The sequence below is a fragment of the Stomoxys calcitrans genome, chromosome 2, assembly GCF_963082655.1.
Source record: "Stomoxys calcitrans chromosome 2, idStoCalc2.1, whole genome shotgun sequence".
Taxonomy (NCBI): Eukaryota; Metazoa; Arthropoda; class Insecta; order Diptera; family Muscidae; genus Stomoxys; species Stomoxys calcitrans.
Window position 1 is genome coordinate 32,480,181 of NC_081553.1, and position 10,612 is coordinate 32,490,792.

Genomic DNA, 10,612 nt, shown 5'->3' on the forward strand with positions numbered 1-10,612 from the left:
TGCAAAATTTCATTCCAATCGGATAAGAATTGCGCACTCTAGAGGCTCAAGAAGTCAAGACCCAAGATCGGTTTATATGGCAGCTATATCAAAACATGGACCGATATGGCCCATTTACAATACCAACCGACCTACACTAATGAGAAGTATTTGTGCAAAATTTCAAGCGGCTAGCTTTACTCCTTCGGAAGTTAGCGTGCTTTCGACAGACAGACGGACGGACGGACGGACGGACGGACGGACGGACGGACGGACGGACGGACGGACGGACGGACGGACAGACGGACGGACATGGCTAGATCGACATAAAATTTCACGACGATCAAGAATATATATACTTTATGGGGTCTCAGACGAATATTTCGAGTAGTTACAATCAGAATGACGAAATTAGTATACCCCCCTTCTTATGGTGGAGGGTATAAAAAATATAATGTATAAGCTTACCAATTTCATGCTAGGACCTAAAATACTCAACCAGAAGTCTTAGAAAGCACTACATCCATCTTTGGATGCCGTTGTGGCACGTGTTATCATTAATCGGTGGTCATAATACATCGTAGTTCGCTTGATGGTATCAAAACCAAAAAAATGGAGGGTATACGTTTCCAAAAAAAATTGTTTTTTGGGGCACCCTAATGTATATATATATGGATCTATTTGTCTTAATTTTTCGCGTTCAATAATCAAAACCATCTTTTCGACATACTTACAAGCTGAATGACGTTTTAAGTTTTCCTCTATGCCTAAGTGCAGGGTAATAAATTTGATAGTGACAACAAAATTCCCATCCCTGGACCACATTCATATTCTGCTGATAAGACTTCATAAAAAAAAATTCATATTTTGATAATCCATAATTATTTGATTTTGTTTGAAATATTTAATATTAAGTAGAAGACATGAGGCCGCTTTATATAGTATCATTGTTTACATTGATTTTTCCATTCATTTGTGCTCAAGAATTCAGGGGATATTTTACTGACCCTGGTAGAAACTCAATTTTTTCAATAAAAAACAATTTTGAAAAACGTTTTTTTGTCAGATTCGCCTGGGAAATGCTTCTTTGGTGGTGTAGCAGTCTTGCCTGGCAATAAGGTACAACTTGCAGGCAAATGCAAACTTTTCATTTGTCAAAACAGAGATGGATCAGGCATAGTTCGCAGGTAGGTGTTACTGCTTAATAACTTGTGTTTGTTAGTAAAGTAATGCCTTTATTTCTAGCTGCGGACCGCAGAAAGTTGATTCGCCATGCATGTTGGGAGATTTCTTGAATGTTAATGCTTCCTTTCCGGATTGTTGTCGGCGTGAAGTTATTTGTCCATAAACATTTTCGAATATTTACCAAATATACTAAATAATAAATGGAATATGGTTTAGAAAAAGAGTTTGTAAAACAAATATAAAGTCGAAATGTTCGGTAATGCAGAAGGCCTTCTTAAATTTGAGAGCAGTACAAGTTATAAACTTCCTTATATCAAACTATGCATGGAAATTAAAGTTCACTGCAGATTTTAGAGCTCACAACTCGCATTATTTTATTAAAGTCTAACCGAGAGTCAGGCAACTCTTGCCTATACATCTGCAAGAGAGCCATTGCCAAAAGTTGGATGTTGTATATGATACACTGCAATTGCAGTTGCCTCACCTATAATGCTATATGGTGTGGTGATCCGGTGGACAGCGATTCGAAAGCCGACCTAGGATTCAATGCTCGGATCAAAAGGATGGCTTGTTTGTGCAACACAGTTGCACTGAAGATTATACCATCTGATGCACGGAATTTAATGCTACACCTAATGCCTCTGGACATTGTAGCTAGACTAATTGCTGCGACCACTGCTGTGAGGGTAAGGACGCTTTGTCTTTGTCAGGCGGCCCTTGATACAATGCCCGATATTCATTTTTCGATTTTTCGTTTTTCGATTGAAAGTACTGTATCACTTACTATTCCTGATAGAACCGATTGGGACTACGATATCCCTGGAAATAGAACTTACATCGCCTTGTATACGGATGGTTCCAAACTAGACGACCAAGTGAGCTTTGGAGTATTCTCTGAAGAAGTAGGACTGGACATATTGAAAAGGTTACCCGACCACTGTCAAACGGAATGCCTCGCAATTAAAAAACTGGTGGAATAGCTAAGGTATAATGTCATTACGATGCCAGATCTCTCAACGACATACATAACAGTTGAAGATTAATCTATTCTGGGTGACGGGCCACAGAAAAGATTAATCCCTTAAAGCCGAAGTCGTTCAGCCGCGAAAACCAAGCAATGACGTAGGAAATTTTGCAGGGTCTCATCATCTTCCCAGAATCTCATCATCTTCCCTTGACATTCAATCACTTGCTTCACCTACCGTGCCTTAGTGCGCTCGTTGTCCCATATGTCCCGATATGATACCGAAAACTATGCCCTCAGTATTACCCTCGTCTTATACATTCCGGATATGTATCCCCACGGGATTTTCCGCGTTTCACTGTGAAACAGTCTTATCCCTTAACTTTGACTTCGTCGCCCATTAAGGCTTCGGATTCACGAAATTTACTGATGGCAATCTTCTGGTTCTCGTGGCAAAATCGTCTGCTCTTTTACTACCCCTTACTCTGCTTTTCTGACTTTTTATGTCGATCTAGCCATATCCGTCCTTCTGTCCGTCTGTCCGTCTGTCTGTCGAAAGCACTCTAACATTCGAAGGAGTAGAGCTAACCGCTTGAAATTTTGCACCAATACTTCTTATGAGTGTAGGTCGGTTGGGATTGTAAATGGGCCATATCGGTCCATATTTTAATATAGCTGCCATATAAAACGATCTTGAGTCTTGATTTCTTGAGCCTCTAGAGGGCGCAATTCTTATCCGATTGGAATGAAATTTTGCACAACGTATTTTGTTATGATATCCAACAAATATGCCAAATATGGTTCAAATCGGTTCATAACCTAATATAGCTGTCATATAAACCGATCTTGGGTCTTAACTTCTTGAGTCTCTAGAGGGCGCAATTCTTATCCGATTTGACTGTAATTTTGCACATTGTGTTTTGGTATCACTTCCAACAACTGTGCTGAGTATGGTTCAAATCGATCCATAACCTGATATAGTTGCCATGTAAACCGATCTTGGGTCTTGACTTCTTGAGCCTCTAGAGGGCGCAATTCTTATTCGATTGGAATGAAATTATGATATCCAACAACTGTGCCAAATATGGTTTAAATCGGTTCATAACCTGATATAGCTGGCATATAAAACGATCTTGGGTCTTCACTTCTTGAGTCTCTAGAGGGCGCAATTGTGGTCCGATTTGACTGTAGTTTTGCACGTGGTGTTTTAGTATCACTTTCAACATCTGTGCTGAGTATGGTTCAAATCGATCCATAACCTGATAAAGCTGCCATAAAATCCTATCTGGGGTCTTGACTTCTTGATCCACTAGAGGGCGCAATTATTATCCGATTTAGCTGAAATTTTCGACAACGGCTTCTCTCATGACCTTTACATATGTGTCGAAAATGTCATGAATCGGTTTATAGCCTAATGCAGCTCCCCTCAAACCGATCTTCCTATTTTACTTCTTCAGCCCCTAAAGTGCGCAATTCTTACCAGATTTGTCTGAAATTTTACACAATGACTTCTACTATGGTCCCCAATATTCAGTTTAATTATGGTCCGAAATGATCCATTACTTGATATTGTTCCAATACCATAGCAATTACTTTCTTTTATCCTTTGTTTGCCTTAAAAGAGATACCGTGGCAAGAGCTCGACAAATGCGATCCATGTTGGAGGGTATATAAGATTCGGCCCGGCCGAACTTAGCACGCTTTTACTTGTTTTATTTTGCAGTTAATACCAGGTATTATTTTGAAAAGGTAATTTCAAACACCCTACCTTAAGTATTTTGTATATCCCTCTATGTTTTCCTATGTATTTCTATTGGGTTATCCAAAAAGTAATTGTGGATTTTTCATATAGTCGGCGTTGACAAATTTTTTCACAGCTTGTGACTCTGTAATTGCATTCTTTCTTCTGTCAGTTATCAGCTGTTACTTTTAGCTTGCTTTAGAAAAAAGTGTAAAAAAAGTATATTTGATTAAAGTTTAATCTAAGTTTTATTAAAAATGCATTTACTTTCTTTTAAAAAATCCGCAATTACTTTTTGGGCAACCCAATATATTTCTTTTGCCATTACATGACACAGGGTACATGTAACTCGAATGAAAATAGCCACAACATTGTTAAGAATCATCGTTTATAAGATTTCATGAAACAGCATTTTTTGACACAAAATTGATCGCTGTTAAAAAAGTGATGACAAACATTAGACTTCAGCGTTCTCGTTGCAAATTTCATGCCTTCTACAGCACTCTCCATATGGGGCATCAAGATTGATATAATCGCCAAACTCACAATTCGGCATAGGGGCATACGCACCGCAACTAAAGGTTTGAATAAAAATTTAAGACTATTTTGATGTATTCGTTCCTTGAGATTTCATTTTCTACTTACCCATGAATTTCACCATAACCATTGTCATCTCTGCACATGAAACGAATACATTGTCCTTTAGGCTTACCCTCTTCACCGGGAGATAAAACTAAGTCTTCGTAGACACACTTTCCAGGATGTTCTAAACAAATTTTGAAAACAAAATACAAATGTAATATACATATATTTGAGGGAAAAAAATAATTACTTGGATCATTAAAAATCCCTCTGGCCACATAACCAAAACTTTGAGCAAAAATAGCCAACAAGAAGAGACAAATCAAATATTTCATCTTTATTGAAGTATGTATGAGCCAAAGCCAAATTGGAAGCAAACTAAACTAAACATTTTATACAGGAACCATAAATTTCTGAGTGACTAAAACAAATCTTCAAAGGAGGCCAATGGTCATGACTTTCATTCTTATCAAAATTAACAACAAAAAGTAAAAATGTGCTATGTTGGGTCGGGCCGAATGTTAGGAACCCATCACCATGGATTCTACTAAATATGTACACAAATGAACGCAGTTGAAGGGCATATGAGTGCCTTACGTAAAAACAAATGTTTTGACATTAAACAAGTAAAAACGCATTGGATCGGGCCGGCTTAACTTTGGAGACCCATCACCTCAGATATATAAACATTTTAACAAAAATTCGATGAAAATGCACCTCTTATGAATCCTTACATCCAAAGAAAGCTTGATACCAAACATGCTCATTTCAGTGTCATACGGTATTGATAATAGTAAAGCAACACCGTATGGTACAAAAACAATACCAGATGGTATGGATTAAACATAAAATGATTGGTACCATATGGTACTAGCCATATTACCAAACTGGTATTATAATTGGTTTTAGCACCAGACCATTATTGGTTTTAGTACCAAACCGTTATTGATTATTGAATCAAAAAAAAAGAAAACTTTATAAAATAATATTAATTTAATTTTATTTCGATTAATTATGTTAATTACAAAAAGTAATGTTACACCGTGACCAACCTAAATTCTTTGTATACAGCAATTGATTCCATATCCTTTGATTCCCAGAATTGGTTTTCATATGAATACACCAACACAGCATCGTTTTCCACACAAGAGACTTTCATGTTTTTGAAGTAAAATGTACTTAGAATTTTTACTACTTCCATTTTCTGGATTTCAATTATTTGAGCAGGTTTTTATACCCTCCACCATAGAATGGAGGTATACTAATTTCGTTATTCTGTTTGTAACTACTCGAAATATTCATCTGAGACTCCATAAAGTAGATATATTCTTGAACGTAGTGACATTTTATGTCGATCTAGCAATGTCCGTCCACCTGTCCGTCTGTCCGTTTGTCTGTCGAAAGCACTCTAAATTTCGAAGGAGTAAAGCTAGCTGCTTGAATTTTTGCCAAAAATACTTCTTAGTAGGTAGGTCGTAGGTCGGTTGGAATTGTAAATGGGTCATATCGGTCCATGTTTTCATATAGCTGTCATATAAAGGCGCAATTCTTATCCGATTGGAATGACTATGACTTCCAACAACTGTGCCAAGTATGGTTCAAATCGGTCAATAGCCTGATATAGCTGCCATATAAACCGATCTTGGGTCTTGATATCTTGAGTCTCTAGAGGGCGCAATTCTTCTCCGATTGGAATGAAATTTCGCACGCCGTGTTTTCTTATGATCTCCAACAACTGTGTCCAGTATGGTTCAAATCGGTTTATAACCTGATATAGCTGCCATATAAACCGATCTTGGGTCTTGACTTCTTGAACCGCTAGAGGGCGCAATTCTTATCCGATTGAAATGAAATTTTGCACGACGTATTTCGCTATGACTTCCAACAACTGTGCCGAGTACGGTTCAAATCGGTCAATAACCTGATATAGCTGCCATATAAACCAATCTGTGATTTTGACTTCTTGAGCCTCAAGATGGCGCAATTCTTATCCGATTTGACTAAAATTTTGCACGTAGTGTTTTAGTATTTCTTCCAACAATTGCGCTTAGTATGGTTCAAATCGGTCCATAACCTGGTATAGCTGCCATATAAACCGATCTTGGGTCTTGATTTCTTGAGCCAATAGAGAGCGCAATTCTCATCCGATTTGACTGAAATTTTGCACATGGTGTTTTGGTATAACTTCCAACAGCTGGGCTAAGTATGGTTTAAATCGGTTCATAACCTGGTATAGATGCCATATAAACCGATCTTTGGTTTTGACTTCTACAGCCTCTAGAGGGCGCAATTATTATCCGATTTGACTAAAATTTTGCACGTAGTGTTTTGGTATAACTCTCAACAACTGCGCTAAGTATGGTTTAAATCGGTACATAACCTGATATAGCTGCCATATAAACCAATCTTTGATTTTGATTTCTTCAAGATGGCGCCATTCTTATCCGTTTTGACTAAAATTTTGCACGTAATGTTTCTTCCAACAATTGCGCTTAGTATGGTTCAAATCTTGACTTCTTGAGCCTCTAGAGGGCGCAATTCTCATCCGATTTGGCAGAAATCGTGCACAAGGGCTTTTCTCATGACCACATACGTGTCTATTATGGTTTGAATCGACCAATAGCTTGATTCAGCTCCCAATACACCTATCTCCCGATTTTACTTCTTGAGCCCCTACAAGGCGCAATTGTTATCCGAATGGACTGGAATATTACACAATGAATTCTAAAATGTTCTGCATTCATTTATGGTCCGAATCGGACTATGACTTGATATAGCTCCAATAGCATAACAGTTCTTATTCAATGTTCTTTGTTTGCCTAAAAAGAGATACTGCGCAAAGAACTCGACAAATGCGATCCATGGTGGAGGGTATATAAGATTCGACCCGGCCGAATTTAGCACGCGCTTACTTGGTATACACTGAAATTGTATTAAAACATTTTACTTGTTTGTTTAACAAATATTTTATAATGGCTTTACTTTTTTAAGTACAAAGCTCAACAACACTTCTGACCTGATTGCAATAATACAGATGTGACGCCGTCAATTCTTAATACTCTCCTTCGTATGGTATTGACGTGATACCAAATTTATAACAAATTGATACCAAATGGTATTAATGACGCAAACGAAATAATACCAGGCGGTATTGACAAAGTTCCATAAATTTTCTATCAGTGTAGCAACTGCATAGAAATAGGGTCGGGTCTGAAAAAAAAAAAAACAAGTGTAAGGGCACTAAGTCGGCCGGGCTAGATCTTCGATACCCACCACAATAGATTTCGTTAAAAGCTTACCGTTATTAACTGAGTTTATATTTGAATTATTTTGGTCCCAAGAAGTCATATCCGGATACCGATACGGATCATACTTAACATGGACGTTGGAAGTCATAACACAAGTCGTTGTACCAAATTGCAGCTAAATCGAATGAAAATTTAGGCTTCTAAGGGCTCAAGCAGTCAAATCCGGGGTTATATTTATATTTGGGCTAAATTTGAATATACACACATTCGGATCGTACTTGGCATGGAAGTTGGAAGTCATAAATCAAGCCTTTTTTCTAAATTTCAGCCAAATAAGATGAGAATGTAGGCTTCTAAGGGCTAAGGAAGTCAAACCCTGGGATCGGTTTACATGGGGGCTATATCTGTTTATAAACCGATTGTTTTCGTACATGACATGAATAATGGAAGTCATAATTCAAGTCTTTAAGCTTCTAGGAGCTGATAAAGTAAAATCTAGGGATTAGTTTATGTGGAGGCTACATCCAAATCGGAACCATTTACAATACCCAATGACCTCCATCAATAAGAAGTATCTGTTCAAAATTTCAAGCTGCTAGCCGACCATGGCAATATGGGGCTCAAATGAAAGGTATTTGAGAGTAGAATAAGAATCTGACATACATATGTGCCACCAAGTTTCTGCAAATGAGACTCAAATAAGAGGGTTTTTAGAGTAGAGCACGAATCCGATATATATTTTCAAGCCGAACTCACTGAGTGCCCGCCCATCCCCCAAAACACCCCCAAACCGGTCATGTTTGCCGATTATGGAAATATGGGACTCAAATTTAAGGTATGTGGGAGTAGACCACGTATCTGATATCAACATTGGGGACCATCTGTCTAGGGGACGTCCCACCACCATTACAACCCCAAATAGGACGTATTTGCCCACCAAGACAATTTGGGTCTTAAAGAGAGTGGAACCTTAATATTTATAGTTTTTGGGGCCAATACCCCAAATCGGACATATTTGCTGACTTTTGCAATAAGGAGTTTAAATGAGATTAGAAAACGAATTTGATATCCAATTTTGAGAGCAATGGCAATATGAGGTTTAAATAAATGACATATAGATATGTAAGAATAGAGCACGATACTGATACATTTTCCTGGCTTAGTGTTTGGGGGATCAACCCAATCCCCAAAACACCCCTAAATCGGGCATATTTACCGACCATGTCAAGAGCAAGAATTGATACCCATTTTTGGGACCAATTTTCTGGGGTTCTACCCCTTTCCCAAAATACCCCACAAACAGCAATTGTTTACTGACCCTCGCAATATGGGGCTCAAATAAAGGTATTTGGGTGTAGAATACGAATTTGAAAAACTCGTTAATTGTCGAAAATAAAAATTCCAAGGAAAATTTTGCTCCATTTAAAATAAAAGAAGGCGCAACGGAGCGAGCCCGGCTCAGCTAGTACTTTATATAGTCGGCAATCGATATTTCGATGTTTTGCAAATCGAACAACAAAATTAATGTATTGTCCTTCGTTGGAGGTTATAAGAAGGAGATTATAATGGGTTTTAAATTAATTTCGGAACATATATTTATTAAAAGTTAATTATAACTTTGTGTACTCTTATACTGCCTCTGGGCATATAACATGTTTCTCACAACAATCAGGATATTGAGCATTTCGATTAACATAATCTCCAAAAACACAAGGAGGTTCTACTGCCATAGCACCACAGCTGCAATATTTAACATAATTTGGAATATTAACTTGCAACTATACAATTGAACAATAAACACTTACCCATGAACTTTACCATATCCATTTTCTTTGAAACATAAGACACGCACACATTTATCATCAGGATATCCGGCTTCTCCAGGAGATAAAATCAAATTTCCATAAACACATTTCCCTGGATGATCTATGTATTCGATGATGTTTATGTATTGGAGATTTACTAATTAGAATATTAAACTCTTGAGAGTTTTATATTTCAGTCACTTACCAGGATGTGTGAAATTTCCACTTCGTATAGAAGCAAATGAGACTGCACAAAGTGCTAGAATTACAAAAAGCCCAATAAATTTCATGTTACTTAGAATATCAATACAAATCAACTGTTGCCCAAGGTATGATTGCATTGCATTCTTAATTTGTTCTTCTAAAGGTATTTTCTTATCTTTTAAGGCCATAGTTCAAAAATCATCTAATATATAATTGATTTCCAAAAACAAGTCATAATTCATTCTGCCATTCAAAATATAAATCTCTCCACTACTCCTCCACTCTCCTCCATATATTGCATTAGTCAAGTTCATTAAACCATTTATTAACAGTCTGTTGTGTTTAACAGGTAAAACGCCGATTAAGTGCAAAATTTCATTTTAATAGGGAAAGCTATTCCCAATCCCAAGTCAAATCTAAATCAGTGCAATGCGGCTCGTGCCATCTTCAGAGAAGGCTTTAATCTCCTTCACATAATCCATGACCGTTTGTGACCTTAACGTCCTGGTTGTTATTGTCCTGATGGCCAGTTCAATATCCGTCAAGATGTGCAACTAGACGTCCTCGCGTTATCACCACACCACCTCACACATTCCGTGATTCTCCGGCTGCAAGAAAGTAGAAAAACCAATCTGGTATCAAATTTTGTGACCACTTGTTGGGGATCCCCTAACACCCCCAAACCGAACATATTAACCGACAATGGGATTAAATTAAATGCATTTGGGAGTAGAACACGAATTTGATTCCCAAATTTAGGACAAAATGTCAGAGGGTCTATTCCACCCCCAAATAGAACTCCTTATAACCCTAATTTTCAAAAACGCCAGATCTTGGATATGGTTGGTCCAAGCAATCAAAAAAATTTTTTGCACTCTTATTTGGCCATTGTTCCGGTGGGTTG

At 37.6% G+C, this 10,612-nt stretch overlaps 3 protein-coding genes across 4 annotated transcripts; 1 reads left to right on the plus strand and 2 right to left on the minus strand.

Moving 5' to 3' along the window:
• The first annotated feature begins 862 nt into the window (after nt 1-862).
• On the plus strand, nt 863-1,424 carry LOC106094259 (uncharacterized). The gene is made up of 3 exons (XM_013261461.2): nt 863-990; nt 1,046-1,166; nt 1,225-1,424. The coding sequence occupies exons 1-3, from the start codon at nt 903-905 to the stop codon at nt 1,325-1,327; spliced, it is 312 nt and encodes a 103-aa protein (XP_013116915.2). The 5' UTR covers nt 863-902; the 3' UTR covers nt 1,328-1,424.
• A 2,889-nt stretch (nt 1,425-4,313) lies between these two features.
• Nucleotides 4,314-4,801, minus strand: LOC106094262 (uncharacterized). 2 transcript variants are annotated; one of them, XM_013261465.2, is made up of 3 exons: nt 4,702-4,801; nt 4,515-4,635; nt 4,314-4,444 (listed from the first exon to the last, which is right to left on the minus strand). In XM_013261465.2, exons 1-3 carry the CDS (start codon nt 4,784-4,786, stop codon nt 4,327-4,329), a joined length of 324 nt encoding a protein of 107 aa, XP_013116919.2. In that variant the 5' UTR covers nt 4,787-4,801; the 3' UTR covers nt 4,314-4,326. The 2 variants fall into 2 exon arrangements, with proteins under 2 accessions (XP_013116919.2, XP_059219961.1); XM_059363978.1 differs by having other exon boundaries at nt 4,515-4,801.
• Nucleotides 4,802-9,276: 4,475 nt separating this feature from the next.
• Nucleotides 9,277-10,329, minus strand: LOC106094256 (uncharacterized). Its single transcript, XM_013261459.2, has 3 exons — nt 9,710-10,329; nt 9,505-9,625; nt 9,277-9,439 (listed from the first exon to the last, which is right to left on the minus strand). The coding sequence occupies exons 1-3, from the start codon at nt 9,894-9,896 to the stop codon at nt 9,328-9,330; spliced, it is 420 nt and encodes a 139-aa protein (XP_013116913.1). The 5' UTR covers nt 9,897-10,329; the 3' UTR covers nt 9,277-9,327.
• Between the last annotated feature and the right edge of the window lie 283 nt (nt 10,330-10,612).

What these genes read in the sequence shown, in the direction of transcription:
- LOC106094259 (XM_013261461.2), top strand. Translation starts at nt 903, where the DNA reads ATGAGGCCGCTTTATATAGTATCATTGTTTACATTGATTTTTCCATTC. An exon ending in GGGATATTTTACTGACCCTG is followed by an intron (nt 991 to 1,045) that starts GTAGAAACTCAA and finishes TTTTTTTGTCAG; the next exon opens with ATTCGCCTGGGAAATGCTTC. An exon ending in GGATCAGGCATAGTTCGCAG is followed by an intron (nt 1,167 to 1,224) that starts GTAGGTGTTACT and finishes CTTTATTTCTAG; the next exon opens with CTGCGGACCGCAGAAAGTTG.
- LOC106094262 (XM_059363978.1), bottom strand. Translation starts at nt 4,786, where the DNA reads ATGAAATATTTGATTTGTCTCTTCTTGTTGGCTATTTTTGCTCAAAGT. An exon ending in GGTTATGGTGAAATTCATGG is followed by an intron (nt 4,445 to 4,514) that starts GTAAGTAGAAAA and finishes TCAAACCTTTAG; the next exon opens with TTGCGGTGCGTATGCCCCTA.
- LOC106094256 (XM_013261459.2), bottom strand. Translation starts at nt 9,896, where the DNA reads ATGGCCTTAAAAGATAAGAAAATACCTTTAGAAGAACAAATTAAGAAT. An exon ending in TGGAAATTTCACACATCCTG is followed by an intron (nt 9,626 to 9,709) that starts GTAAGTGACTGA and finishes TCGAATACATAG; the next exon opens with ATCATCCAGGGAAATGTGTT. An exon ending in GGATATGGTAAAGTTCATGG is followed by an intron (nt 9,440 to 9,504) that starts GTAAGTGTTTAT and finishes TAAATATTGCAG; the next exon opens with CTGTGGTGCTATGGCAGTAG.